Source organism: Diutina rugosa (genome assembly GCF_008704595.1).
Source record: "Diutina rugosa strain CBS 613 chromosome Unknown scaffold2_size729309, whole genome shotgun sequence".
Lineage (NCBI taxonomy): Eukaryota > Fungi > Ascomycota > Pichiomycetes > Serinales > Debaryomycetaceae > Diutina > Diutina rugosa.
Genome location: NW_022995199.1, coordinates 37778 through 64956, shown reverse-complemented (window position 1 = coordinate 64956; position 27179 = coordinate 37778). Strand labels below are relative to the sequence as shown.

Sequence of the window (27179 nt, the reverse complement as noted above, 5' to 3'; positions counted from 1 at the left end):
AGAGAAGGAGCAACACCGGTTTCGGGAGGGGAAGCCGAAGCCATCGCTGCTGGCAAAACTGGGGTCGCATGCGCAGAACCCGCTGGAAGACCCGCACCTCTCACTCGTTAAAAGCGAGGAGGGGGCTACCATGTTGAGATCGGCGGAGGATTTCATCGCTCGTGAGGTCGCCGCCGAGGTCGCCCAGCTTCAAGAACGGGCGCTGTCAACATCTGAAAAATCGTCCTACGACGATGAATACCCGGGGGCGTCGATGCTGCACTCGACCACCCCGCCCCTCCCCCAGCATACCCTGCTGAGTCACATCAACAACAAGGGGAGCTCCGATGGCTCCAGCAACGGCGCCAGCTCGGTGGTCGATGCCCGTACCGCTGAAGAAGTTGCTCAGGATGTCGAAGCCGCTGCTGCCGCCGCTGGACTCCACAATGATGTCGATGATGTTGTCAAGCGAGCAGTGGCGGCGCTCCAGGCGTCAGGCCAACAGATCGACCAGTATATTGACCCTGCTATTGGCGGCGAACAACCAGCCGAAGACACTCTGCGCAAACGGAAACGGAGCCACGAGGTGTCGTTTGTGTGCCCCGTTTGCGATATCCTGTTCCCGCTGGAACAAACATACTATCTCCACAAGCGCACCCACGCCGGACTGAAAGATAACCGGTGTCTGATTTGCAAGAAGTCCTACACTCAGTACAATAACCTCGTCATGCACCGGGTGACGATCCACCAGGATTTAGTGGTGGCCGACGAGCCCGAATACACCCCTGAAGAATTGCTGTCGCTACGCGTGTTCCACTGTAACCAGAGCACGTGCCAGGCGACGTTTACGTCGTACGAAAAACTCTTGGTGCACAAGTATGAACAGCACGGCACAACTAATCTGAAACGACCTTACAAGAAAAGCGCCACGGAGAAAATTCATGTGTGCAACCATGATGGGTGTACCAAGCTGTTTTCAAAGGCTCTGGACTTGACGAGACACCGCCGGACCCATACTGGCGAACGACCGTTCCAGTGCGACTCATGCAACGCTCTGTTTGCTCAGAAATATCGCTTGACGACGCACCGGCGTATTCACACTGGAGAAAAGCCGTTCCTGTGTACTTTCTGTGGTAAACAGTTTGCACGAGGAGATGCGGTTCGAGCTCACATATTTGCTGTGCATCGCTCGAACGGGGAGCTGTGGTAAATCTAATGTACTTATGAATTCGAGAAACACAATGATAACCATGTAGATGAACATAATTTGGGTTGAATTAGCCTGTATACTGATATGGGGGTCTTGGTTATTGATTCAAACCTATCCTAAATGAGTTTATAATAGATTTCGACGCTTTTTGAGGCCAGAAAGACGCAAAAAGGACTCTACAGTCAGCAACGTTTGAGTTTCATCAAATACACTTTTACGCAAGTGGCATCAATGGTGTAGTGGTAACATTTCACTTTCCCAAGGTGGAGCCAGGGGTTCGATTCCCCTTTGATGCACACGTTCTCTTTTTCGACTTATTTTTATTAATGGATGGACTATCAACGTAGTATTCATTAGTTTTATTTCATTACAAGTGCTTTTGTACGGTTTCGTAAGTGGGGATGCTTTCTGCCGCGCCCTTCAGTTGCACCACAATTGAAGAAGCACATGTGGCGAAGGTTACGGCTTCTGCTAACGTGTGGCCATTAGCCAATTGGGAAATGATCCCACCAAAGAAGGTGTCCCCCGCTCCCGTAGTGTCCACCACCTTCTCCACTTTGCGGGAAGGGACGAATTGAGGAGAGTCCATGCCTTTGCCGAAGAACACACACCCGTGCGATCCCATAGTGATGATGATCGTTTGAATATTCTTAGGATTGAGTAAGCCTCTCAATTTGATTGCCAATTGGAAATAATCATCATTCGATTCGCCGAAGACCGTGTCGGGCAACAATTGACCCGCAACATCTTTAGCTTCGCCTTCGTTAACAATTAACAAGTCCAACTTAGCCCAAGTACGTTCATTGATTAATTCAGGCTTGAAAGGAGAAGGATTGTAGGCAATGTTGATATCGGGTTTGTTGGTATTAAGCCACTCAATGGTCTTGATGGTATCGGGGTACTCATTCTGAAGCATAACAAATTCTGGCAGATGGTCACCACTGAAAATGTCATTGTATTCTTCATGTGTAGGCTTCAACTCGCCATTGGCCCCCGCAGTGATCAAAATACGGTTCTCCCCCAGCAGTTCCACGAGAATCACTGCCACCCCCAGAGAGACGCCGTCGACAGTATCAACATATTTGACATCGACACCGGCGTTGACGAGCGCTCCTTTCAACTCCTTGCCGAACGAGTCCCCGCCGACCTTGCCCACCATTCGCACGCTGGTTTGCGGGGATCCATTGAGGCGAGCCGTGGCGATGGCTTCGTTCAAGCCTTTGCCTCCAAGATGGTTTTCGAAAGCATCAGCTTGATAAGTTTCTCCTCCCTCGGGTACTTTGGTAGTAAAGGTAACCAAGTCATAGTTCAATGACCCCACCACCGTGATTCTTGCCATGATGTAGTGTGACCTGGCGGTGAAAGTGGGCTTATATGTAACTTGGTCGCACCCGCAGTTCCGGAGATCATTTTCCGGTGGCCTCCATCTAACAATATGCCGCCATAAATGGATACTGAAATGAAAATGATGCTACATGTGAATAAACGACAATTTCGAAATATGTATTAACTAAGGCAAACGACCTTCTCTCTTCAACTTCAACTTTTCGGCGAAAGTCAACTTTCTTTCCACAGGAGGAGGAGGGGGAGGAGCAGCAGCGGCAGCGGCAGCAGCCTCTTGCTTCTTCAACAATTCGGCATCGCGCTTGCGTTGCTCCTCACGTTGTCTAGCTTCCTCAGCGGCCTTAGCTTGGCGCATAGCTTCGTCGGCTTGAGCCTTACGTTCACGTTCGCGTCTCACCTTCAATTCTTGAATCCGTTGAGCCTTGATGGTTTCAATACGTTCTTGCTTGGCGGCTTCCAAGTCGGCCTTGGCCTTCTCTTGGAGCACCACCAACTTTTCGGCGTTCTTGGCGTCGATCACCTTACGCCACGACGAGTAGTCAGGCATCATCCGTTCGAAACGTTGCTTGAGAGCGACGTTTTCTTCGTGTTCCTTTCTCGCCTTGGCAATCTTAGCATCCTTGTACTTAGCGTAGGTTTCCTTTTCAACTTGCTGTTGCGCTTCGGCGTCCTTGTTCAAGTGAGACAATTCGTAACGACGGAAAGCACGTTCCAAGTGGTCGGCACGCTTGGCAACACCTTGCAACTTCTCTTCAAGGGCCTTCTTGTCCTTGTTGAGTTGTTCAATTTGCATGATTTGCAACTTTTGAGTGTCCAAGTTTTCCAAGTTGTCCATGTCAACCTTGATGATCCCCTTGGCGTTGATTTCTTCGGCGATACGACGCTTTTCCTTCATCAAGATCGCTTGCTTTTCACGCTCGAGTCTTTCGGCATTCTTACGCTCTTGTTCGGCAGCAAGACGGTCTTGTTCAGCCTTCTGGTCAGCGGCCAAAGCTTCTTGACGCAAACGAGCCAGTTCCTCATCGTGCTTACGCTTGATCGAGTCGGCGGCACGCTTACGTTCATCGATGATCACCGCCCGATGAGCAAGAGTCTGTTGCTCGGAAATGAGGTTGGACATGGCGTTAGCCAAAGCTTGTTGGCGAACTTCTTGAGCCCGACGACCGTAGTTGGGGTCAAGGATCTTGGCCGAAGCGGAGAGGGTTTGGGCCAACTTGGCGATTTGACTACGGACCAATTCGGCAGGAGAGATTTGCAACTTGTCGACAGAAGCAGCAAAGTCGTCGCGGTTTTGCGCTTCGAAGGGGTTCGACTTAAACACAACGACGCCGGCTTCGTGGTCGATGGTAAGGTTCAAGTGACCTTCCTTGACCGAGTTGACAATGAGAGCTTCCACCTCAAGAGCCAGCAACTTGTCTTCAATACCGTCGAAGATGCCCAACGACACCAAGAAGTCAAGCTTGACAGTCTCGTACACTTGCGAAACGTGTTGGAAAATGCGGATCAAAATGACGTCGGTCAAGCGCGAGATGTAAGGCTTGAAGTCCTTGTCGGCTTCCAACTTCTTGAACACCAGAGCCACTTGGTCCTTGATGGTCAAAGGTTGGAAGTTGCCTTGTTCCAAAAGGTAGAAAAGCTCCTTCACCGCCGGGTCAACGTAGGTCAAAATTTGCTTCGACAAGATAACCTTGATCAAGCCATCCTTGGTGGGGACTTGGTTGAGGTTAAGCAACGAGGTCAACTTCAGGTTCTTGGTCTTCGTGTTGGAGTCATCCGAGAACAGACCGTCAACGTGGTGGAATTGCGAGCCGTGAGACATGCCCAGGGGCACCTTTTTGGGAATCGCAAGAGTTGCCAACACGAAGATCAGGGCATATCTGCTCAATTCTTCGTCGGTGGCGTTAGGCGATTGCGAGAACAAGTTGAAGAACTTGTTCCAGGCAGCGGCGTGGAACAAAGCGTTGTCCGAGACAGCGAAAATGCGGGCCAAGTTTTCGTAGTAGTTGACCATCATGTGGGGCTTGGGAGCCTTCTTCGAGGCGGTGATCAAGGTGTGAACATCATCAACCGATCGGAACGATTCTTGCCACAATTCCAACTTGACGGCGATATTAAGCTGAGCAAAACGTTGTTCCAAGTAACGTTGCACCGTTTCGGCATCGTTCAAGTCAATAGCGTTGGTGGTAGCGGTGGTCTTAGTTTGCGTGGTCACCAATTGCATGTGGGTACGCAACAATTCACACAAACGACGGAACTCGGCCTTACGCTTGAAGTTAAGGCAGAATCTGAACGCCTGGTTGACGATGGCGGAGTAGGTAACTTCGAACTTGGAGTTGTTACGCAAGATGTCCAAGGTGGCGCGGAAGGCTTCCCAAAGGAAACGGAGCCAAGGAGTCACCAATTCACGCTCAGTGCGGTCAGCAGAGTCGGTGTTGGAAACCGCCGACAACAAGATAGCTTCGGGCAGCTGTTGGGTTTCCAAGTCGTCTTCTTCGTCTTGGTCGATCTTGATGTCGGCTTGAGCTTGAGCTTCGTCCAACTGCTTTTCCGCCAATTCGATGAAACGGCGGACGATCACTTGCACTGACTCCAACCCGTTTTCCGAAAGTTGGACATTCTTCTTGTACTGGTGCAAAGCATCCTTAGCCAACTTCCCCCGTCTCAACTCGACGGCGAGTTGGATAAGCAACAACCCGATGGGCTCGAGGTCTTCGACGGCCATGTACCGAATCCGCTTCAGGATGATAAAGTCGTAAAGGGTTTCCAAGGCGGCCTCCTTCTGGCCAACGCCAATGAGGTCTTCTGCCCGCTTGTGGACATTTTCAGGGCGAAACGCCTGATTCCGATGGTGGGGGGGAGGCATGGTGAAGGCTGTGAAAAATTTTAGTGCGCGTAAATGGTAGTGAGGCCACCACACCTCAGGAGCAGATCACGGAAAAAGCGTCAATCAAATTGAATTCTTGGAGATGGAAATATTTGACCTAGTGTACAGTCAAGTTTCATTTGGGGGTAGTGTTACGTTGTGTGGTCGTGTAGTACGCCGTTGGAGGTTTTCTGAGAAACTTCCTCATGTGAGTGCATTACGCCAATGCGACTCATCAGCCGTGTCCACACCACAATCACAAATGGGAGTTAGCTACTGCTCTATATTACCTCTGAGCGTCACAATTGCATGTTTCAATAGTTCTATTTACCACACAATGTAACAGGAGCATCATAATCATTCTTCAGACATGTTCTTCATGACCATTTTATGATGATAACACCGCTAAGCGGGCGCTTGATTCACAATTATAGTACATTATCATTATCTATAAGTCTAAGCTAAACTCTATTGTCATTACCATTAGTCCCAGGCGGCTGTCTACATCAACATCGCCAACCCCACGAGAACCCCGAGCACTCCGGAAGCAGTGAGCGATCTGGCACCTCCATCAAAGGTGGGGATCGCTCCCTGAGTGGGAGCATCCGATTTTGACGCCACCACTGAAGGGGGAAGTTGAGTGGAGATGTTGTTTTCAATGACGTTGACAATCGACAAGGACGGCGGTGCCAGTTGAGCGTCGACAGTAGGCACCCGCTGAGTAGTAGTGGGTTCAGTAGTCGGCTCGAGAGTAGGTTCAGCCGAGGACACAGGCGCAACAGTAGGTTCGGGCGAAGGCACAGGAGCAACAGTAGGTTCGGGCGAAGGCACGGGCGCCGGTTCAGTGGTGGGTTGAGGCACAACGGTGGGCTCTTCCTCGGGCGAAGGGACCGACACGGCATCACAAGTTTCACAAACTGTGGTCGTCGTCGGTTGCGGTTCTTCGGGGCACGAGGTGGTGGTGACGGTGGTTTCGAAGCACTTGTTGTCAGCACACAGAGTGATAACCACCACGGTGGTCAGGATATTAGTCTCGTAGACTTCATCGACAGGGGCCTCCGACAGAGGCTTTTGTTGCGACACCACAACCACTTGTTCGGAGACATCGGTGGCGACGTGGTTGACGGTGTTTTCGTTCACTTCAGTGACGTACAGCGTCGCCTCAACGTCGTCAGCAGGAGCGGTGGTGGTAGTAGCGGTGGTAGTAGTTTCAGGCACCACCAGCGTCGACGTCTTTTCCACCACGATGCACCCGGTAGGACCACACACAGTAGTGTAGACAACAGATTCGGCCAGCACGGTGTCGACGACGTTTTCGGTGGTGGGTTCAGCTTCGGTCACGTACAGAGTAGCGTCTTCGATTTGAGGCGGCAATTGGGTGGTGGTGGTTTCAGTGGCCTCGACCGCCTTGGTGGTGGTCTTAGTCTTGGTCTCAGGGTGAGTAGAGAGCACGGTGGTGCTGGTAGTTTGTTGCACTTCCGAGCACCCGTCAGGGCCACACTGAGTGACGATGACGACTGTCTCTTGCACTTGAGTTTCCACCACGTCCAGAGTGTACACATCCTCCTCGGTGACGTACAGGGTCACTTCGACGGGCTCGGCCGACTCTCTGGTGGTGGTGATCACCGTCACTTGGTTGTCGATGGTGGTGGTGAGGGTGGTGTCGTTGTTCCAAGGAGCAACCGACAGCAGCGTTTCCTGGAGAATACCAGTCACGTACAGCGTCAACTCGCCGCCAATGGTGGTGGTCACCGTCAGCTTGGAGTAGATGTTAGTGGTCAAGTCGCACACGGAGCCACGGCACACCGTCTCTGTCAGCTCGTAGATGTCGTACTCGGTGGTGTCGGGTTCCACCGACGACGACAGCGGCACCACCGGCTCCAGCGTCGCCAGCAACGTGTTGTTGGAGTAGACGAACGAGGTTGGGGCGATACAGCTATCGCAGGTGGTGGTGGAGATCAGGGTGGCGATCAACGTCGGGAGGGCGACCGCGGGGGCAGCCATAGTGAAGATGCGCTTCATAGTGGTTTTTTCAGAGAGTGTGGGAGCAAGGGATCTTGAGGGGGTACCCGGCTACCTTATTCGTTTTATACCCATGGCTCGCTTTTGCAGCCAGGGCTGGTGCGTCGGCCGTTTTGGGGTTTTGTGCGCGCAGGGCCGGGGCTTCAGTGCTGGCTCCTGCGAGAAACGATGGTGGTGCGACTTCAGGGTCCCTTCGCTCACGCCTAATGCAGTGGAGATGGCTTGTGCTCTGGCTCGAAATGGCAGTGGCGGCATTGCTCGGCGACGCCGACGTGGAGGCACTCGGGCGGGCAACGCATCTGTTGATATATTTTTTCTCGGACTCGTGCCAGTATTGCCGCCAGTTTGACCCCACCTGGCACTATCTCACTGAGGTCATCCCGTCGCTGCCTCAGCTCCAATTGGTCGAAGTCGACGGCCCCCATAACCCGAAGCTCGCCCAGTTGTTTCTGGTGTCAGGATGGCCGACGCTTAAGCTTTTGAACTACGAGACTAAACGCATTACCCATATCGCCAGCCGCGACTTGGGCGCGTTAGTGGCGTTAGTTGCTGCCGAGACTGGGGTTGACGCCGACTTTAGTCGCTACCGCTCGCCGGTCCACAAAGTTGCCGCCCCGGTTGACGTCACCGCCCCCTCCGCCAACGACTCCTACCTCGTGGTTACTGCTCCCTGGTGCGACGGCTGGCAAAACTACCACTACCCCACCCACTTTATCCAGACGGCAGCGCAGAGCAAACACGTCCTCGTGGCGGACATCACCGAGTACTGGGACATCTTGCCCCAGCTCAATCTCTCGAAGTGGCCAGTGGCCTTTCATTTCCGTGACGGAAAAGTTCAAGGGTTCGCACCTCCGGATGCCGTGTATCTCCAGCAGTTCCTCGATAATAACGTCGACTTACCGTGGCACTCGCTGATTGATGACGTTGAATTAATGGCGGATGCCGGTACTGGCTATGGCATCCACGTGGACCACGGTTCCGTCCAAAGCGACGACGACGACGCCGCCTATGACGCCGCCGTAACTCTGATAGCATTGTAGTCATCCACCCTCTATGGCGCAGCGAGCCCTGCGCAGCGCTACCATCATATTGCCCCACCACCACAGTTAGTATTAACGCGCGCGATCGTTTCTCCCAGTGTACGTGTCAATGAACATCTTCCGCTTCCTTGGGGATTTGGCCCACTTGGTGCTGATCTTTTTGCTCATCCACACCATTGAAAAGAACAAGAGCGCCAATGGGCTTTCGCTAAAAACCCAGGTGCTCTATATGATCGTGTACATCACGCGGTACACCGACTTATTCACCAAGTTTTACTCAGTGTACAACACCCTCATGAAAATCACCTTCCTCGTGTCCCAAGCATACATTATCTTCCTCATTGCCAAAAAGTACATCAAGAATACCAAGATTGAGGTCGACACCTTCCCTATCCGCTACTTGTTCGCGGCAGCGGCGTTGTTCGCGTTGATTTTCACCCAAAAGTACACCGTGGGCGGCATCGTGTGGTCGTTCTCATTGTGGCTTGAGCTGGTGGCGATCATCCCTCAATTGTACATTTTGCAACGTACCGGTGAGGCAGAAAACATCACCACCCACTACATCGCTGCCCTCGGTATTTACCGGGCGTTATACATTCCCAACTGGATCTGGCGGTACTTGGTTGAAGGCAAGTTCAACTACGTCTCCGTGTTGCTGGGGGTGGTCCAGACATTGGTGTACACCGACTTTTTCTACATCTACTGGCAAAAAGTGTTGAAGGGCAAGAAATTCCTGTTGCCGGTTTGATTTGAAGGAGAGTGTCAGTTATATAATGGGTAGGTTTTTTATTGGCTAACTTATAATTACTCAACCACTTTACCCAAGGTGTCGGGACGACCCACTTGGCCACTGGCAAGGCCGCCCAGCGACCCCCGGTGACTAACATCAGGTACGTAGCCCAGACTCACCAGCATCAGGTATATTGTAACCATCATCACCACCAAATGGAGTCCTAGACAGTAGAAGAAGAACACCATGCGCGTAAGACGCGTGGCCAAAATAGTTCGGGTGAGCAGAATGAATAACCGTTCGATGGGATTGAGTCCCAGACTAATTCTCTCCTGCTCTTGGATGCGGAATTGTTCCACAGGGTGCATCTTCAGTTCGTATTGTTCCCGATAAGGGTTGTCATGTAAATTGGCTTTCGGGGTGAGTCGCTTCGCCTTGTTGTTGCTAAACAGCGCCATGTACTGTGTGCGTTCGTAAAGTTGTTCGTTATCTTGCTTGAGATGCCCCACCTGGCGTTTAAGCTCGGCGATGGTAGTATTGAGACGCTTAGCTTCGTCTTCCAACTCGGCATTGCGGTCACGGAAGCGGTCCCGTTGCTTGGTGATGATGGGGAGAATCAGTGGCTGAGCCGACGACTCCTGAGTCGCCACCAGCGGCGCAAACAGCATCATCAGCCCCGTGTCGTTGAAGCGCGAACCCAGAGTGTCTACACCAGCTAAATCCTCTTCAAGCTTCACGTTGAGCTTCTTCACTCGTTGAAGCTCAGTGGAAGTAGCCTCAACTTGTTGTTGTAACGTAGTAATCTGTTGCTGGAATTGCGCCAGCAGCTCGCGCAACTCCACCACTTGATTTGTAAGTTGCTTGTTTCTAGTAACCAACTGCGAGTTGACGGCAGTGTCTTCGTCATCGTCAACGCCAAACTCAAGTTGTCGCAAGAGCTGGAGTTCATGCTTCAACTCTTCATAATCATGCACCTTTTCAAGTTTACGTTTGACCTTGCTTAATTCTTCGGTCAACTGTTGCACATGCTTAATCTCATTTGAGCTTTGGGCGGTTTTCTCTGCCAATACCTGATCCAACTTTGATCTCACCTGATCAAGGTTGGCCACAAGCAATGAGTTCTCCCCTTCAAGCTCCAGTACTTGCTTCTTGAAGCCCGCCTCCATCTCCAACACTTTCAGATCCAGCTCGGCTGTGGCAAGCTTGCTTCGTAACAATTCATTGCGCTTTTCGAGTTCGTAACAACGCTTTTTCAGCAGCTCGGCCTCGCGATGAACAAAATCAAGCTCAGCTAACACCGCTGCCGATGCCTTATCGTTAGACCCCAAGTTGTTGCTTGCCTGAAGCTCAGACACTTCGTTATTCGTGCGCAATTCCTCTATCTGTTTTTGGGCGTCAGCGAGTTGTTTCTGCAATTGACGCTCCTTATCACTCCAATTGGACTCCTTCTCTTCAATGATGCTTTTGTATTCGTCTTCTTTAGCCTTGACACGTTGGCTTAAAGTCTCTGCTTGCAGTTGTTCGAGCTGAAGTAACCGCTGCTTTATCTGATCGTAGTCTGCTCGTTTGTTTAATTCAGTGGTAACTTGTTGGAGTTGTTCATTCAACTCGTCGACTTCAGCGCTTTTTATCACCAGATCCAACAGGATTTGGAGTAATGGTTTGGGATCAGGCGCCTCAGATAACACGCGGTACACTTCGAAGAAGTGCCCTTCGACCAGCTTTTTCTGGTTAGTGAGCTTATCAATTTCATTTTGATATAGCTTCAAAAGCGGTTTGATTTCCAGTAACTTCTCCAGGTCGTCGAGTTTCTTGAAGTCCTTGGTTTTGGCGGCAAGGTTCTTGCGTGACACCAACAGCGCTTTTTGATCCTCCTTAACGGCGAGGCCGTTTTCGTCGAGACGCTTCTGGAGGAGGGGGAGATCAATCTCCGTCCACAATTGTAGCGCCTTGTCAAACGACAGCAGCGCGCTCATGGAGAAATTGTCTGACGGTTCGTGGCTATGCTTGTGCGAGTCACTTACTTGACACGCTTTGTAACTGTGCCTGTGCGAACGGGCATTCACAGCAGAGGTGAGCATGCGAAATCGAAATATACGAGGTGTCAAATGGCACTCAGAAATTGTGATGTCGTCATTGTTTAATACCATCGCTTCGAAAATACCGCCCTGACCGTTTTACCATCATTAATGACTTATCGTCCGAGCAATTTCTATATTTAGTTGATAATTACTATAACTCTTCAAAATCCGAAGCAATAGATTATTACAACACACGCCAACGGTTGTGAAGCCCTCAAATAACTCACAGTTCCCCTCAATCACACTAACGATTAAATAACATGACAGCTTATAGCTATTTTTAGCAGAATGTGTGTAGAGTTACGAGTATGGTTATGAGTCCACAGTCAACCATTTCAAAAATTATAGAGAAACGGTAGTACTATAGTTATGGCGAAAACAATGCCATGAGATCATGGGCGTCAGCGACCCCTGCTTGTTGCCGCTCAAATCTAGGCTATTTTCTATCTCGGCCCAGGGCTGCCTCACCCTTGAATTATGACGTGCGACGATTAGCGATTCCGACACGGCTACCATAAATTGACAGTCTAGCGACAATTAATAGAATTCCAAAGATGAGCAATCCTATCGCCGTTACTGGTATTACTGGTGGGGATTAGTCTCCATTTACCGTAAATGGTATCTCACGTGATTATGCTCGCGGTTAGGGTTTCTAGCCCTAGTCGCACTCCCGCGGTCAGTGCAGTACCACGCCCGCCCGGCGAATTTTTTTTCACCCCATCAATAACCTGTTCTGAACTTACCAGAATAATTATCAGCCATGGGGAAGTCGTTTGGTCTTAGATCTCGTACGAGATACATGTTCTCCAAGGGGTTCAAGCAAGCCGGTGGTACCCCCCACCTTTCGACCTACCTCACCACCTACAAGGTCGGTGACATTGTCGACATCAAGGCCAACGCCGCCATCCACGGTGGTATGCCCTTCAAGTTCTACCACGGTAAGACCGGTGTTGTCTACAACGTGACCAAGACCTCGGTTGGTGTCATCTGCCACAAGATTGTCGGTAACAGATACATCGAAAAGAGACTCAACATCAGAGTGGAACACGTCAAGCACTCGAAGTGCAGACAAGAATTCTTGGACAGAGTCAAGTCCAACCAAGCTAAGAAGGCTGCCGCCAAGGCCAACGGTGAAACCGTCCAACTCAAGAGACAACCCGCCAAGCCCAGAGGCGCTTACGTTGTTGCCGCCAGCAAGAACGCCCCTCAAACCTTGGCTCCCGTTGCCTACGAAACCTTCATCTAATCTGTATATTGTAATACAACTTATTGGGAAACGGAAACCTTCAGTAGTCGACCGATCGAGTACAATTCCTTTATGGCTAATATCTTTCTCGACAAGCATCCGCAACCACAAATCACAGAACCTTACTTGTGGTGTGGTTGGATAAAGAGCAGTCTTCGTTAGGGTCCGTGGATTGAATGACGTTAAGTAAAATCACTCTAGATACACTGTCGTAAAGTCGAATTGACCAAGATCCGATTCCTCTGTCGCTGGTCTAGGGAAGTTAATGTAGACTACAGTACGTCGAGGTTACAATTTCCAGGGCCCTTTTGAGGGTGACCTTCTCGAAGCCCCTTGGTCTCGAAGAGGCTGGCTGACGAAAGATGAAAGACTTATGTGTGTTCTCGTACGACAAGTGCAAATAATTTACGACGATTGAGACTAATTGGCGAAGAGGGAAAATTTTGCAAAACCAGAATTATGTTGAATGTAGAATATTAGTCGGAGTTTTACCAACTCAATTCAAGTTTGCCCTGTTGTCTCTGTTCGAATTTGGCTTGTTGTCTACTTTAGTACGATTCTTGTGCAATCAAATCAAGCCTGTGATCATTATCTATAAGTAACCGTATTATTAAGAATTAGAATGTATTGAGGATATCTACAATTACTCTTCTTCTTCGTCAGCAGCGTCGTCACCACCCGAGGCAGCGGCTTGTCTCTTTCTCTTGACTCTGCCGGCTCTGCCACCACCGTAAGGCGAGTTTTGGGCGAAGTCGATGTGCTTTTGCGAGTCCAATCTGACGACGAACGAGGGGATGTTGACAATTTGCTTACCAACAGCGATGTGTCTTTGGTCGATGAGGACTCTGGCGTGGTGGATCGATCTGGCAAGACCCAACTTGAAGACTTGGGTTTGCAATCTTCTTTCCAAGAAGTCTTCGACTCTCAAGGCCAAGACGTAATCCAACTTCATCTTGTCTTCGGGCAAGACACCAATTCTGACCAATCTTCTGATCAAGGCGTTACCTTCGAACAATCTCTTGGGGTCCTTTTCATCTCTGGTCAAAAGGTCTCTAGCGGCTCTTCTGATCTTCGACAATTGGAAACCAATTCTGTAGATTTCTCTCTTGTTTCTCAAACCGTATTCACCGGCGAGCTTAAGTTCGGCGTCCAAACGAGCAGATTCGTAAGGTTGCTTGGGGACAGCGTAAGTCTTCGAGTAAGTTCTGGGAGCTCCTAATATGTTAGCGGTTATTCATATAGATAAACGATCCTCACTAGATGACGACAAGCACCACAAAGATTGAAACACTTGTCAACAACTGCGGTTAGCACATTGCTGACGGCGGCCCTGCAGCTCACGCCGTCACTACCAGTGTGACTGAAGTGTCGGGAGTTCAGTCACGGATCATATGAGGTCCCGATCCTCACCACCAGAGGGTACATGACCATGGTGGAGATGAAACACGTGCACGAGGCATCGTGGTCATTGGGGGCAAAAACACTTACTGGGCATCTTGACTTGAGTGTAAAGAAGAAAACTGGTAGGGTGCGAGGTCGCCTTTTTTATGGTCGCAGAAGATTTTTCACGGTGTGCATACAACAATATTCACCATCGCGGTCTGAGAACTACGCAGGCGATGCCCTCGCACTGTGTAATTCTCATCCCTGAGGCCAGCGAAGGTGACTGAATGAAGTTTGTCGCCCTCATATCGGGAGGCAAGGACCTGTTCTATAATCTCCATCACTGTCTCACCCAGGGCCATGAGCTAGCTGCCCTCGCCAATTTGTACCCCGTCGAACGGGACGAAATCGACCTGTTTATGTTCCAAACGGTGGGCCACGACGTCATCGACTTCTACCAAAACTGTCTAGATGTGCCGCTTTATAGGCAACCAATTAAGGGAGGGTCTAAGAACCAAAACCTCGAGTACGAGAAGACTGCTGACGATGAAATTGAGGACTTATATTGCTTACTTCAACGAGTGCTTGAGGCTCAGCCTGATGTCAAAGGCGTCAGCTGTGGGGCTATTTTGAGTCAGTACCAGCGTACTCGAGTCGAACACGTATGTAAACAGCTTGGCCTTACTCCGTTGGCTTATCTCTGGCAACGTGACCAGCAGGAGCTTATGGCGGAGATGTGTGAACTGGGCCTCGATGCCCGGTTAATCAAAGTGGCCGCCATCGGCTTGAATACTGGTCATTTGGGGAAGACTATTCAGCAGATGTACCCAGTGCTTCTAGGTTTGAATCAAAGATTTGACGTCCACATTTGCGGCGAAGGCGGTGAGTTTGAGACTCTTGTGTTTGATGCCTGCTACTTCAAAAAGCGCTTGGAAGTGGTCGAACAAGAGATTATTCTCTTAGATAATGATGTGGCTTATTTGAAAGTTAAAGTTGAAGTCAAAGACAAAGCTGAGTCTCTGCTTACCCTGGCAGTTGCGCCTCCCCTCCTCGAAGAGCCATTCACTGACTTTGACACCACCACTACTGACTTGGAGGTGAAAGTGATAGACAAACTGGAGGATCTTATCGAGTTATCGCCTCTGGTTAAAGTTGATGGTAACAGAGTGTATGTGGGTAATCTCACGTCACTGGCACCACTGGTTCTGAGTCAATTGACGAATATCTTCAATGACCTCACATTAATTCTCAATAACCATCAACTCACTCTGGATGACATTCAGTGTGTCACTTTGCTTTTACGCGATATGGCTGCATTTGAAGAAGTGAATGCAATTTATGTGAACTACTTTATAAAGCCGTTACCGCCTCTGAGAATTTGCATCGCTACACAAAGACAACTGGCTGAGGTATCGTTTTCGTGTACCATCATCAAGCATCGTCAGGGCCCAAAACAAGGGGTACACATTTTCTCCCGCCTGTTCTGGGCGCCGCTGAACATTGGACCTTACTCACAAAGCATTGTTGATGTACAACCGACTTACCGCTACGCGCTGCTTTCAGGGCAGATTCCCTTGATCCCGGCGCTGATGGACCTTGAGACCAATGGCTGTGAAAGTGCGCTATCACTTCAGCATCTCCACCGGGTGCTCGCAATTGTCAACACCACCAATTATGACCTGGTGATTTGCTTCATCACTGATCCAGCGTTAATGACGACTGCTCGTCATCATTGGCAGCAGTATACGGAACACATTGGCGATGCTAGCGATCAGCTCATCATTGTGTTAGTTGACCAGCTTCCTCGAGGAGCCCTGATTGAGTGGGGCGGTACTAGCTACACTGAGATCTCGCTGGGGATTGACTATGGCGACAGCGATGACGAAGACGATACGCCTAAGGCATCGCCGCCAGGGTTCGACCATGGACGCTTAGTGGCGTTTGGTGACCGCACCACCTTCACTGGGTTTACCAACGACGCCAGTGTTCTCAATTCGGGGTTGGTGGTGGCCACCGCACCCATCGCCAACAGCGCGTGGGAGGTGCTTCCTGTGTCATGTATTTGGGACGTCAACGGACGCGAGTGGCGGTATGCCACCGTGGTGAGGACCCAGCATTAGGGAATACGGTTGTGTAATTATAAGCAGCCAGCTGCAGGGATATATAGATACAGAGTTCGGGTGAACGGGAATTACTTGGTGATATCGCTGCCATCGCTAGCGGGACCGGTGTAGAGAAGCTCCGGCGGCACGGGGATGCCTTTACTTCGACACAACTCTATGAGCCGGTGGTTTTCCTGCTTTAAATCACAAATGTAGTCGGCGCTCTTGGTGAGGATATTAAGCTCCAGTCGGTTCTCCAGCTCGCTGAGCGTCGGAGTCAACAGCACGATTTTGTCGAACTCCAGACGAATGTTTTCCCGGCGCTTCTTTTCCAGGGCAATGTGGTGCGCCTTTTTCTGCTCTTCGGTAAGCACCAGGCCTTTCAGAGGCTTGCGTTTTGAGTCGTCGCCGTATTGGTCCATTAGTGCTGGCTAGGGGGGGTTGGAAGAGGGTGTGACGGCTGTGGGGTAGGTTTTTTCGCAGGGTGGCGCGCGCTCTCACCAAAAAATGGGCCTAGGCGGTGCGGGGCACGTGCCTTGTCCCCTCACTGCCCAAAGTGGTAATAGCGGCGGAAATTCTGCATATAGAACCCTCGATGATCAATATTTATGGTGCGGGAGAACAATGCCTGTATGACTAAGATAATAAGGTATTAGCGTATCGTAAAGGAGGCTTTGTTTGCGATGTGTAGATCAACTGATAACGAGGGAAATACGACAACAACACGGTGCCGACAAAAACCGCCGCCCTATCGTCGCCGTAGCCTCGCCCACGGGGCTGGCTCTAAATGTTCGTGCTGGCTGCTACGCGGCAGGCTACATATCCCTACCGCGCATAAGGCGACCGGAGAAAAAGAGGCGAAGTCGCCAACATATGAGCTACGCGTTCTACAGCTGCCAGCATGCTCGTCATCCATATGCATTGCCTCAGCTACCAGTAAATATTCCAAGGTTCGGCGTCGACGTTGAGGCCCTTCGGATGTCTGGGCGGACACGTTCGTAAACCCACCTTGGCACCGCTAGGTTTTCTTGATGGTACCAGGCTGTTTCGTCACAGCAATGACTTGGCACTAGGCGTCTTTTCGTAACCTAGACTTGGCGCTAGGGAAATTTCGTAACATTTTGACTTGGCACGGAAAATTCCTTAAGCTTCGACTCAGGTCGAAGTCACTACAATTGATTTGAATTATGGTTTTGAATTGTTGATTATAGCACCTATACCGATGTCGTACTTACAAAAGCATGGCAATACCAGCGGCAGCGGCGACGGCAACAACGTTGGCAGCGGAGCCAATGGCGTTGGATTCCTTGTCGCCGGTACCGTTGGTACCGTTGGTGGTGGCGTTAGTGCCGTTGGCGGCGGCCGAGGCGACGGTAACAGCGGTCAAAGCAATGGCGACGGTCTTGAATTGCATAGCGAGTGAATGAAGAAAAAACTGTGGTGAAAATTTGTCTCATTTATAGTGCCGGGACCCGGGTGCCTCTTTCCTGCACAGGGCCAGAGGCGTGCTCTATGACATTATATGCTTCGCGCACCCGCAGGTGGGAGGCGCGTAATTTTTCACGACCCCTAAAGGTCAGCAATGGCGAGCGGCATGAGGAATAATGCAAGATTAACGCCGCTCGGAAAATTTGGCTCGCACGGGGAGGGCGTTATTACCCCATCGCTGCGGCTAGACCCACCATCTGGTTCACCCGCTCGGCGTAGTCGTCACCGTCCTTGATTAATTGCGTCATCGAGTAGTCAGGCTCGAGCCCCAGGCCTAGCGCCGGCTCCGATTTGATCAACTCATGCACCGCCATCAATTGCTCGGCATACCTGAAATTGATAACGCGGTCGACTTCGCCCTGGTTGTAGCGGGTGAACCATCGCAGCTTATACTGTTTGCGGAACACCAGCGGGTGTTTCAAGAGCTGGGCGACATCGATGTTGGTAAGCCCGTCAAAGTCATTGTCCCATGCATGATCGTCGTCAAAATTAATATTGCGTGAGGCGTTCACCGTGTCCCAATCGGGGCCTAGTTTTATCGGGTGATCGTCGAGCCATTTTTCTGGGTTTTTGAGATAGTCTCGCAATAATGACTTCAACTCCCAGATTCTGAGCTCGGGCAGGTACCGATAGTTGTGGTGGACGACGTTGGTGACGGATTTGAGCCCATACTCTTGCAACAACGGCTGCACGACATCGTGGGGTATGTACCCCACCTGATTCTCAATCACCGCGGGCACTAACGGCAGGAGCTCGTGGAGCATAACAAAGTGGTCGTTGCGGCAGTTATACACCGTCATCGCCTTATTGCGGTCAAACAGAGACATCCGCCGCTGCTCAGAATCGGCATACTGGTAAAGGTCAGCGGGCATTTTGTCCTCCGATACCGCGAGCCCGGTGATGTCAACATATTGTCCCAGATCGACGTCGATAAACCGCGCATCAATTCCGTTCAAGCCGTTGCCCTTGTTGCGGTGGGTGATCGATGAGCCACAGTCGAGGAAGTACCGGCCAAACCCGTCGAAATTGCCTTTGTTGTCACCGACGTTTTCCACCACTACCAGCTGGTTGTACCGGCGACACATCGAGTGTAAATCGGCAATGGGCATCTGTACGTCGACGTCTTGGTCCCAAGGAAACGCAATCCCGTTCCAGTACCATGCAAGCAACAGTCCATGGGCAATCCACGTCCGCAACTCGGTTTGGCGGGCAAAGTTAAGGTAGTTTTTAATCAAGCGGTGAAGCGATGCAGATTTGCGAATGTCGGAGGTGATGATCCCTTTGAAAAACCGCCAGTCGTAGTGGTCTCCGAAGGCGTAGTCGGTCACCAGCTTGAGGATGTTGGCCTCGTTAAAGTATTTGGGGGGTTTATCGACACTTAAAGAGAAGTCGATGGCGTCAGCATACGCCAGTTCCCAGGGAAGACTGTTATCGATGGATTCCAATGCCGCTTTCGGGTTAACGTCGAAATCGCTTTCCTCAAGCCACATGTAATTAGTAGCCAGAGTCTTTGGGTTGGTTTGCGATTTCGATGCTAGCCGGCGATACAGCTCAAGCACGTTGACGTGGGAGCGGTTGGGGTAAATGCTAGTGTCGTTAAGCCCCGCTTCCAAAATCTGCGAGTGCATCAAACTGTACTCGATATCGTTGATGTCATTTTCCACTTCCACCTCCAACGGGACATCAATGTGAGAGTTGGTCAAAAACACTATCCGGTGGGGCGTAGGCGCCGCCGTAGAATGCAAGAATAGTTTTCCGGAAAGGTCTTTACCGTCGGCGGTGTGGCGCCCCGACGCAGCGAAAACTTCGAATCCGGTGAGCAGGTTGGGATTTTCCCGACAGTATTCTTCGACGGGTTTTACCGTCAGCCCGAAGCGAAGCTGCTTGTGTTCGTCCCCCGATAGATCGAAGAGCTGGCGACACATGTCGGCGTCCAGCGGCTGGCGATCATAGATGTATTTATGCACTTTGGAAAGATCGACCCAGTCCAGCCAGTGGAACGGTACTCGCAACGGTTGGCCTTTTTCAAGCAAGCGGTACAAGTGGTTATAGTATACTGCAAGCGTGAGGCGGGCGTCAAATGGCTGTACTGGCGGTTTCACTGAATTTTGATTAGTAAAGTACTCAGGGATAGCCACGGCAAGCGGGAGCTTTAAGGTAGGATCGCAGTCCCAAAGATCGGCGTCTTCATCGTAGGCGACGATCTGGGAGCGGATGTCTTCAATGGCCTTGGTGAGACTAGGGTCCTCGATATCGTTACCGGGGACCTGATTGATGTGTTCCCGGCGCCATTTCAGAAGGGTGCTGCGCATTTCCGGGTCGTAGGTGGCGGCCTTGACGAACTCGGTGTCGTCTAGGTAGAAGCCCCGATCATACTCTGGCGTGAGATGGAGAGCCCAGTAAGTGTAGTAGACGATGAAGAGGGTGAGGAGGGCCACCATCGCCTGGAACCCCCGAACCGGTCGGAACAACCCTCGTTTCATCGTCGCTGGAGAGGGCACTACGGGTGACACCAGGGCGGCGACACTTAATTTTATCACTCGGTGGTGTTCCAAAACCCGTTGACGCAACCGTACATGGCGGGCTATGTCGCGTGCGCTGATTCCCCCTTTGGGAACCGCTCTTGCTACCAGGGGCCCCCACTGTCGTGGTTATGGATACGAGCCCGACGGCCACAAAAGCGACGATGTTAGTGGGCCGCCGGCGATCAGTGTCGGATCGGTGGTGGTAGGTGACCAGGAGTCGGGGGCTTGTGGGGACTTTCGGGGCTTTACTCGGGCGCAGTCGAGAGACGGTGGGTTTAATGTCTCAGTCGGGTCCGCTCCGCCACTACTGGAGGCTTAGTGTGGCCCCACCGGTCGATAATCTCCCTGGAAATGATGATCAAATCCATCGCACCCCTTAAACGATAAAAGAGTGAGCGCCAAGTAAAAAAATCGCATATGTATTATCCGTGACAACTATGTATTTAAAGTTCATAGTGGGATGCGGGGATGGGGGGTCCGAGCAAGCCCCCGATGGCCATCAGTTGCCTATCTGATCGGCCTGGGGGCACCTCGCATAACTCCGCCGAAACCCCTGATGGCCGCGATCGGCGAGTTACAACGCCACCTCTCGGATCAACACCCCTTCCTCGCCTTGGCCCATGCAGCCGCGCAACTGTACCAGCGGGTTGCGGTAGTCGTGGTGGATCAGCTCTACGGGCAGGGGACCGAACTGGAAGATCAGCGACGTCCCCGTGTACATGACATCGTCCTCGACCCCGACCCGGTTGCAGCAGACGACGGTGGCCCGGTCAAAGTAGTGACCGGCCTGGCGGCGGCCAAACGTAAGAAACGGGAAGAAACGAAGCACCCAGTAGTTTATCGTCAGCACGCTCGGCTGTTGAGGAATAAATAATTGCTCGTCAGCCTCGTCGTTCTGGGTCGTCTCCACAATCATCGCCAAGTGGTCATCTTCAGTGTTTATGTGGTCCTTGGCGTAGACATTGTCGCCGAAAAATTGCCGTTCGAGTTGGTGTCCGCGGCCTAGTTTGTCAGCATCACTAATGTTGGGGACAATCAGCGGCGATTTGGGCAGAAGCCACGCCATAAGACACAAAATAAGCGTCGCCTGCTGCTGATAGCACGCGTTGGCGAACTCCCACGCCGTGAACGGGGCCTCAAACTTGTACGGATTGAGGTCCATGCAAATGCCAATGTTGGTCCGTGTCGCCGGGTACGTCTTATTCGGGTCCCGATTAAGGTAATATTCTTTATCAAAAATGATGTCGATCGCCCGGAACCCGCGTTCCGGGTTCTCTTCACAGCCAAACTCGTAGTCGGCATCGTACAAGAACAGCTTGCGGTAGTTGTGGAGCAAGTTGCCATTGGGGGCCACAAGCACCGCCAGATTATAGATGTGCTGGTCCAGTTTTTCTGGGTACCCCATGAGAGTGAAGCATTGATACTTGAGGGAGATCTCTTGCGCTAGACTGAGCAGCTTGCCCTGCAATGGAAGCAGCTGCTGTTCCCGTAGTTTATCAGCAGCATAATCGTCCAAATACGGTGAGATCAGCTCGCGGGAGCGGTAGTGGTACCCAGTCACCGCAAGCTCGGGAAGCACCACCACATCGGGCACTTTAGGGCACGCCGCCAAAAGCTGAAGGATCCGCTGGCTATTGGCATCGACACTGGCTCGCCGCAGGTTTATCTGGACACAGGCGATGGTGAGCTTCATCGGGGAACTGGAGTCTGGCTCGGCCACAAGGTGTACGTGTGCTCACGGTTTCAGTATCAGCTGACGGCGAGTACTGCAGAAAGTGGCAACAAAAACACCATTCAATTTATGCTAAACTCTCAGATTATCTATGGATGTTTATCCTACTAAGGTGTGAATACTTTCATAACCACTAATTTCAAAATTAACTTCTCGTTGTATCACTACAATCGTGGAGCTCGCATCGTGGGAATTTCCCCGGCGTTCTCGGTCCTTTTCCCGATAGCGCACACGAGCTCCGCCCACAAACCATTTCTTCCAAAATATTAAACTAACGGTAGTGGTGTCACTGTCGAAACCCATCGGTAACCCTTGATCTTTCCAGTTTCCACATATGCTTGGACTCCGAGGGAAACATACCCGGGCGTTGATCCTACTAACAGGGTTGATCATCGTCGTGTTCGCCTATCGGCTTGTGCTCGAACTGTGGACCCGGCCGACCGTCGACGCCTTCGCCCTCCAAACCGAGATCAACGAACGGATCCAGCCGGTGTTCGAGCAGTTTGTCGATCCCGTACCCAAAGTTATCAGCACCAACGTCAAATACCCTGAATCGGCGCCACCCCGATGGGGTCCGTTTGATCCCCGCTTCACCTTTCTGGTGGTATTGGACAAGTTGGCCAAGCAAGACGAGGCAGGTCAGCCACGCCGGCTCGATGAGTTTCACTGGGCTGATTACGTCAACGTCGACGCCCTCTTTGAGTACGGGCCCGCTCGGTGTTCGGATTTTGACCAACGCACTCATGATGAGAAAAAGGATAAGTACTGGCCCATATACGATCCTGAGCGGTACTGCATTGATACCGATGAACCTATTGACAAGCAGGGACTTTTCAAACCAGGATACCGCATCAACTCCACCCTGGGCCGGTCAACCGAGGAAATGAAACGAGTCCAGGGCAAATCGTACCTTGTGTCGACCATGCCCCCGCCCCATCTGATCAATATGATGTTGGGACAACACATGATACGAGTGCCCGTGAATCCTGATGCCAAACGTGAACAGCTCATCTATACTCTTAGTGACGAAGAATTGACTCGTGAACGTGATTTGACGGAACAACTCAATAAACTCAGAGAGGGGTTCCCTGAAGATTACGGATCGATTCAATACGAGATACCACTCGAGCACAGTGATTTCATCGACCCGTCACTTCGACTTATCGAGGAACTTGAAGCCAAGGAAGCTGAGTTGAACTCTTCAGACTACGCCTACTTGGAGGCTATAAGAACTCAGCCAGAATGGGCCCCTAAGCACTTCAGTGAACTGGTTATTTTGAAAGACATCCCCGGTTATACGTATGGGTCCCATTATGATTGGCGGTTTTTCAATGTTCTTTTAGGACCTCTGGTTCAGCAAGTAGTGCTTCGAGGTTTAGTTCAGTCCTGGCTCAAATTCTGTCGTATCAACGGGTTTCGCAGTTGGCTCGCTCATGGCACCTTACTCTCATGGTATTGGAATGCAGCACCTTTCCCTTGGGACATCGATGTTGACGTCCAAATGCCCATTGCTGACCTCCATCGGTTGGCACGGAACTTCAATGCCCTGATGATCGTTGATTTTGGCCAAGATCGTCCTCGTTATGGCCGCTACTATTTGGATGTCGGCACTAGTCTCAACCAGCGAACTAAGGGCAATGGGCTCAATAACATTGACGCTCGTTTCATCGATATGGACACTGGAGCATACATTGACATCACTGCATTGGCAAAAACTCCCTTGAAACCTCCCAAATCACATCGTGGCAGATTTCAAGACACTACATATAACTGTCGCAACAATCACTTTGTGTCGCTTCAAGAATTGAACCCGTTGCGGCTCACGTTGTACGAAGGCGAATTGACCTATGTGCCTCTGAACCCCCACTCAGTGCTCGCTGAGGAATATAAGGCGAAACTGATGGAGGTTCGTGGGTTCATGAACCATGTCTACGTGCTGGCGTATGGGTTATGGGTGCCAGAAGAGACGTGGTCCGAATTTGTTGAGGCTATCCCTGAAGAACGGGAAGATCTCGATCACATTATCAGCAGCCGCAAAGACTACCTTCGCCTGCTTCACCCAGGGATTAACGACGAAAGGCTCCAAAAGAAGCTTGACGAGATGGCTTACCCAATCTCGAAACTTCGTCTGGTTGACAATTACGTTGAGTACTTAAGTTCTCAATTCAACCTTTTACAAGCTTATCTTGCCCAGTACAATTTGACGCATTTCCACACCAAAGAAATGGAGTTGTTGAACAAGGGCTACCTGACACGGCATATGTATTTTGATGGCCAACACTTCCGCAAAGAGGTGACTACGTTGGGTAGGAAATTGGGGTCTGACCATTATACCGTGCTCACAAACCTGGATGGTACCGACTCTCTTGAGAACAAACTTGACCGATTGAACCGTCTACTTGATCGGTGGTCTAGCATTGACTAAAATATAGAAAGAAACGAATTTGACGACAGCTTTAGTAGGTTGATTGCCGTCCATGAATAATCACTCCACGCTTTAATCAGGCCATATGTTTGTGTGCAGTCCGTCGACTATCTGCAGTAGTCGCACCAACCAATGACAAGTTCCTTTGAAAATCTCTTGCCAACAGACCATCAACGATGTTCAGAAGAAACGTCCAATTAACCGCGAGAAGATTCAACTCGCACCACTCGTTTGGTACTTCGAAGTTGATTAACGGCCCTGCTTTCCCCCCTAACAAGGTCAACGCCCAAGCCGGGAAGCAGTGGGTTGAAAACATCAACCACAAGGTCGAACACTCCGAATCCATCACCAAGTTGTGGAAGAAATTGACCTACCTTGTCGCCATCCCCGCCATCATCTTGACCGCCATCCCCGTCGGTAAGGTTGAAAAGGAACACGCCGAGCACCGTGAACACTTGGCTCACGTGCCCGACTCGGAATGGCCCGTTCAATACGACTACCAAAACATCAGAACCTCGAAGTTCTTCTGGGGTAACGGTGACGAAACCTTGTTCTGGAACCCTGCTATCAACAGACACATTGAAGAGTAATCGTGTCGCTAGCTATTATTAAATGCATCTACAAATAAATGAACTATTAATTACCCTTTTTTTTCCTCAGCTGTGACTTGTTACACGAAATTCGCACTCGGGGTTTGAGGGTGATCTCACCTCCACACTAAGCGTTACACAACTACAGTCAAATTAGGCCGATGCTACAATTTGGTTGGGGTGTGTTGATTCATAACATTTGACTCATAACGTGGAAAAGATGTAAAGGTTATTAGTAGCGGCGATAGCCACCAGGTTTTCTTTCGGGTGCCACGACAAATGCAACACCGACTTTTTGAAGTCAATGTCGTCAAAGTCGGAAGTAGTCCCGGCACCGACACCACTCATCATTCTTCGTCTCATCGGCGTTGACAGTGACCCCAGTTTCTTCAGCTTGAACGCCAGCTTGTCTGCTTGCAACACGATTTCTTCCTGGTCGTCGTCGTCAACATTAGAGCTCGGCAGTTGGGGGTAAGCTTCATTCTTGCCCACATCTTCGTCGTCTTCGTCATCCAGGTCCCGTTTGGCCCGGGTCGCTGAATCCAACGACACTTTGGCCGCGTCCCGATGACCTGAACCGACGGCGTTGGGGTAGATCATGAAGTTGTTGTTGTACGACCCGGTCATAACCGACTTCAGGTCGCCAGAGAATTGAACCTCAAATTTATCAAAGATGGCATCATTTTCGTAAGTGTCGCATAAACGATCACGCAAATGTTCGTGGACGTTGATCGTCTTGATGGGCTTGGTGTCCATATTCATATCCCATATCTTCACCGTCATATAGTCTCTGGAGACGATATACCTCCCGTCATGAGAGAATTTGACGTCAGATATCGACAGAGTGATCTCAGTGAAAAAGTTATGGGAAATCGGGTCCAAGTATTCTTCGAAGATTTTGGCGTGATGATCACACAATGAGTTCAGCCGCATATCCGATAACTTGATCGTCCCCTTTGACAGAGAGTACATGAATAAGTTGCAGTGAGTGGGGTGGAACTCGGCCAGGGTGATTACCTCAGTCAACTCTTCCATATTCGCCGGCTTGATGTCGACGATATTGAACAGCTGGTCGGCGATGCCCAAATTCCACAAATTGATGCGCAAGTCGTCACTGGACAAGTAGGTTTCTTGGTCAGAGTTGATCAGAATGGAGTTGATGTGGTAGGCGTGAGCGTTCAGGTAGATGCGTTTTGGTTGGGCGGAGATGAGCTTGTCGTGGATCTGCAATTGCGGGAGCTTCAATTGTCCGATGCCCGTACCCCCCAGTAAATGCAGTTGGCCATTCAAATTGTTTTCGGCGACCAATTTGATCTGACGCTCCATAATCTTCCAGAGTTTGATCGTCTTGTCATTTGTCAGCAACAAAAACAACAGGTTATTTGACGACCGCAACCACTTGATCTTGTTAATCTTCTCCTCGATTTCCAACGACTTAAGGTAGTCGAATTCGGCGTCGTGTGATTGGAACTCGGTGAAGAACTTGTATTCACACAGCTGTTGCTTCTTTTGCTGGTTGCGTTCAAACAACACCACGCGGCCACCTTTGTCCCCCGTGGCGAGAAACTCCCCTGTTTGATCGAACTCGACGGTGGAGATGATGTCGGCCTCGGTAATATTCTCGATATCACCTTTGTCCCCGAAGCATTGGGAAAACTTCCACGTCTCCTCGGCCATGGCGAATTGGTCTATCGTTTGCTCTCAAAAATGCAAGATGAAATGGGATAAATTGGCCCCCGACGTGTGTATACTTGTTGACAGGAGGGAGGAGAATGCTCGTGGCGAGGATGGTTGGGTAATTCTTTGTAAAAAACCGGCCACGCACGACTAACATCACCGCTGAGTGCGATCGTCCTTACAACGACACCCACCCACCGGTTGCCCTTCTAGGAAAACCAAAGGGGGCGACGCAATTGCCGTACCTTCCGAGGGGCACTAGGGCTACATCGCTAATCTACATCGTTACCGCCAATTGGTCGAGGTCAATTGGAAATAGGGGTCGTGCCACCGTCATCCCCCGGTGGCTGTCTGAGGGTATATCTTTGGCAATCACGACCCCACCGATCTCAAGGGATCGAAACCGCAGCGCCGGGAACGTGACCCGAGCTGGGCGAACTTGTGACATATCATTGCTGTGGCCGAGCGCAGTTTCGACTCTGGCTACGACTAATCAGCGATGCGGCAAATCTGGGCATAGGGGCCGGCATGACGCCGCCTCAGTAGCCAGAGACAGCTTTTTTTTCCTCTCTCCCCTGTAGTGAAGTCACGGGACCACAGGTGCGAACGACAACAGGGCCAGTCGCGCAAAAATCTTACGACGATGTTATGACGATGGCAAAAGGGCAACAACAGCTTAGGCTGAAGACGCCCACACATAATGGGGGTAAAGGTTTTCATTACTCTCTATCGTACATTACAC

General features: G+C 50.8%; 17 protein-coding genes across 17 annotated transcripts; 7 read left to right on the top strand and 10 right to left on the bottom strand. All coding sequences in view use genetic code 12, as the record gives it.

Moving 5' to 3' along the window:
• Nucleotides 1–130: 130 nt before the first annotated feature.
• DIURU_004770 (C2H2-type zinc finger protein) lies at nt 131–1189 on the top strand (the record flags this gene model as incomplete). Its single annotated transcript, XM_034157680.1, has 1 exon — nt 131–1189. One exon carries the CDS (start codon nt 131–133, stop codon nt 1187–1189), a length of 1059 nt encoding a protein of 352 aa, XP_034010174.1.
• A 367-nt stretch (nt 1190–1556) lies between these two features.
• On the bottom strand, nt 1557–2528 carry RBK1 (putative ribokinase; the record flags this gene model as incomplete). The annotated part of the gene is made up of 1 exon (XM_034157678.1): nt 1557–2528. The coding sequence occupies one exon, from the start codon at nt 2526–2528 to the stop codon at nt 1557–1559; it is 972 nt and encodes a 323-aa protein (XP_034010173.1).
• A 171-nt stretch (nt 2529–2699) lies between these two features.
• On the bottom strand, nt 2700–5396 carry RPG1A (translation initiation factor eIF3 subunit a; the record flags this gene model as incomplete). The annotated part of the gene is made up of 1 exon (XM_034157677.1): nt 2700–5396. One exon carries the CDS (start codon nt 5394–5396, stop codon nt 2700–2702), a length of 2697 nt encoding a protein of 898 aa, XP_034010172.1.
• A 501-nt stretch (nt 5397–5897) lies between these two features.
• Nucleotides 5898–7418, bottom strand: PGA38 (Pga38p; the record flags this gene model as incomplete). Its single annotated transcript, XM_034157676.1, has 1 exon — nt 5898–7418. One exon carries the CDS (start codon nt 7416–7418, stop codon nt 5898–5900), a length of 1521 nt encoding a protein of 506 aa, XP_034010171.1.
• A 206-nt stretch (nt 7419–7624) lies between these two features.
• Nucleotides 7625–8458, top strand: DIURU_004766 (uncharacterized protein; the record flags this gene model as incomplete). Its single annotated transcript, XM_034157675.1, has 1 exon — nt 7625–8458. The coding sequence occupies one exon, from the start codon at nt 7625–7627 to the stop codon at nt 8456–8458; it is 834 nt and encodes a 277-aa protein (XP_034010170.1).
• A 109-nt stretch (nt 8459–8567) lies between these two features.
• Nucleotides 8568–9206, top strand: DIURU_004765 (uncharacterized protein; the record flags this gene model as incomplete). Its single annotated transcript, XM_034157674.1, has 1 exon — nt 8568–9206. One exon carries the CDS (start codon nt 8568–8570, stop codon nt 9204–9206), a length of 639 nt encoding a protein of 212 aa, XP_034010169.1.
• A 56-nt stretch (nt 9207–9262) lies between these two features.
• On the bottom strand, nt 9263–11164 carry DIURU_004764 (uncharacterized protein; the record flags this gene model as incomplete). Its single annotated transcript, XM_034157673.1, has 1 exon — nt 9263–11164. The coding sequence occupies one exon, from the start codon at nt 11162–11164 to the stop codon at nt 9263–9265; it is 1902 nt and encodes a 633-aa protein (XP_034010168.1).
• An 865-nt stretch (nt 11165–12029) lies between these two features.
• RPL21A (60S ribosomal protein eL21) lies at nt 12030–12515 on the top strand (the record flags this gene model as incomplete). Its single annotated transcript, XM_034157672.1, has 1 exon — nt 12030–12515. One exon carries the CDS (start codon nt 12030–12032, stop codon nt 12513–12515), a length of 486 nt encoding a protein of 161 aa, XP_034010167.1.
• Nucleotides 12516–13158: 643 nt separating this feature from the next.
• RPS9B (40S ribosomal protein uS4) lies at nt 13159–14010 on the bottom strand (the record flags this gene model as incomplete). Its single annotated transcript, XM_034157671.1, has 2 exons — nt 13159–13730; nt 14004–14010. The coding sequence occupies 2 exons, from the start codon at nt 14008–14010 to the stop codon at nt 13159–13161; spliced, it is 579 nt and encodes a 192-aa protein (XP_034010166.1).
• A 175-nt stretch (nt 14011–14185) lies between these two features.
• On the top strand, nt 14186–16018 carry DIURU_004761 (diphthine--ammonia ligase; the record flags this gene model as incomplete). Its single annotated transcript, XM_034157670.1, has 1 exon — nt 14186–16018. One exon carries the CDS (start codon nt 14186–14188, stop codon nt 16016–16018), a length of 1833 nt encoding a protein of 610 aa, XP_034010165.1.
• Nucleotides 16019–16089: 71 nt separating this feature from the next.
• INO4 (Ino4p) lies at nt 16090–16422 on the bottom strand (the record flags this gene model as incomplete). The annotated part of the gene is made up of 1 exon (XM_034157669.1): nt 16090–16422. One exon carries the CDS (start codon nt 16420–16422, stop codon nt 16090–16092), a length of 333 nt encoding a protein of 110 aa, XP_034010164.1.
• A 508-nt stretch (nt 16423–16930) lies between these two features.
• DIURU_004759 (uncharacterized protein) lies at nt 16931–17414 on the bottom strand (the record flags this gene model as incomplete). Its single annotated transcript, XM_034157667.1, has 2 exons — nt 16931–17042; nt 17236–17414. 2 exons carry the CDS (start codon nt 17412–17414, stop codon nt 16931–16933), a joined length of 291 nt encoding a protein of 96 aa, XP_034010163.1.
• Nucleotides 17415–17655: 241 nt separating this feature from the next.
• On the bottom strand, nt 17656–19971 carry DIURU_004758 (uncharacterized protein; the record flags this gene model as incomplete). Its single annotated transcript, XM_034157666.1, has 1 exon — nt 17656–19971. One exon carries the CDS (start codon nt 19969–19971, stop codon nt 17656–17658), a length of 2316 nt encoding a protein of 771 aa, XP_034010162.1.
• Nucleotides 19972–20587: 616 nt separating this feature from the next.
• DIURU_004757 (amidase) lies at nt 20588–21706 on the bottom strand (the record flags this gene model as incomplete). The annotated part of the gene is made up of 1 exon (XM_034157665.1): nt 20588–21706. One exon carries the CDS (start codon nt 21704–21706, stop codon nt 20588–20590), a length of 1119 nt encoding a protein of 372 aa, XP_034010161.1.
• A 373-nt stretch (nt 21707–22079) lies between these two features.
• DIURU_004756 (uncharacterized protein) lies at nt 22080–24170 on the top strand (the record flags this gene model as incomplete). Its single annotated transcript, XM_034157664.1, has 1 exon — nt 22080–24170. One exon carries the CDS (start codon nt 22080–22082, stop codon nt 24168–24170), a length of 2091 nt encoding a protein of 696 aa, XP_034010160.1.
• Nucleotides 24171–24346: 176 nt separating this feature from the next.
• On the top strand, nt 24347–24760 carry COX13 (cytochrome c oxidase subunit VIa; the record flags this gene model as incomplete). Its single annotated transcript, XM_034157663.1, has 1 exon — nt 24347–24760. One exon carries the CDS (start codon nt 24347–24349, stop codon nt 24758–24760), a length of 414 nt encoding a protein of 137 aa, XP_034010159.1.
• A 204-nt stretch (nt 24761–24964) lies between these two features.
• Nucleotides 24965–26437, bottom strand: CDC55 (protein phosphatase 2A regulatory subunit; the record flags this gene model as incomplete). The annotated part of the gene is made up of 1 exon (XM_034157662.1): nt 24965–26437. One exon carries the CDS (start codon nt 26435–26437, stop codon nt 24965–24967), a length of 1473 nt encoding a protein of 490 aa, XP_034010158.1.
• Between the last annotated feature and the right edge of the window lie 742 nt (nt 26438–27179).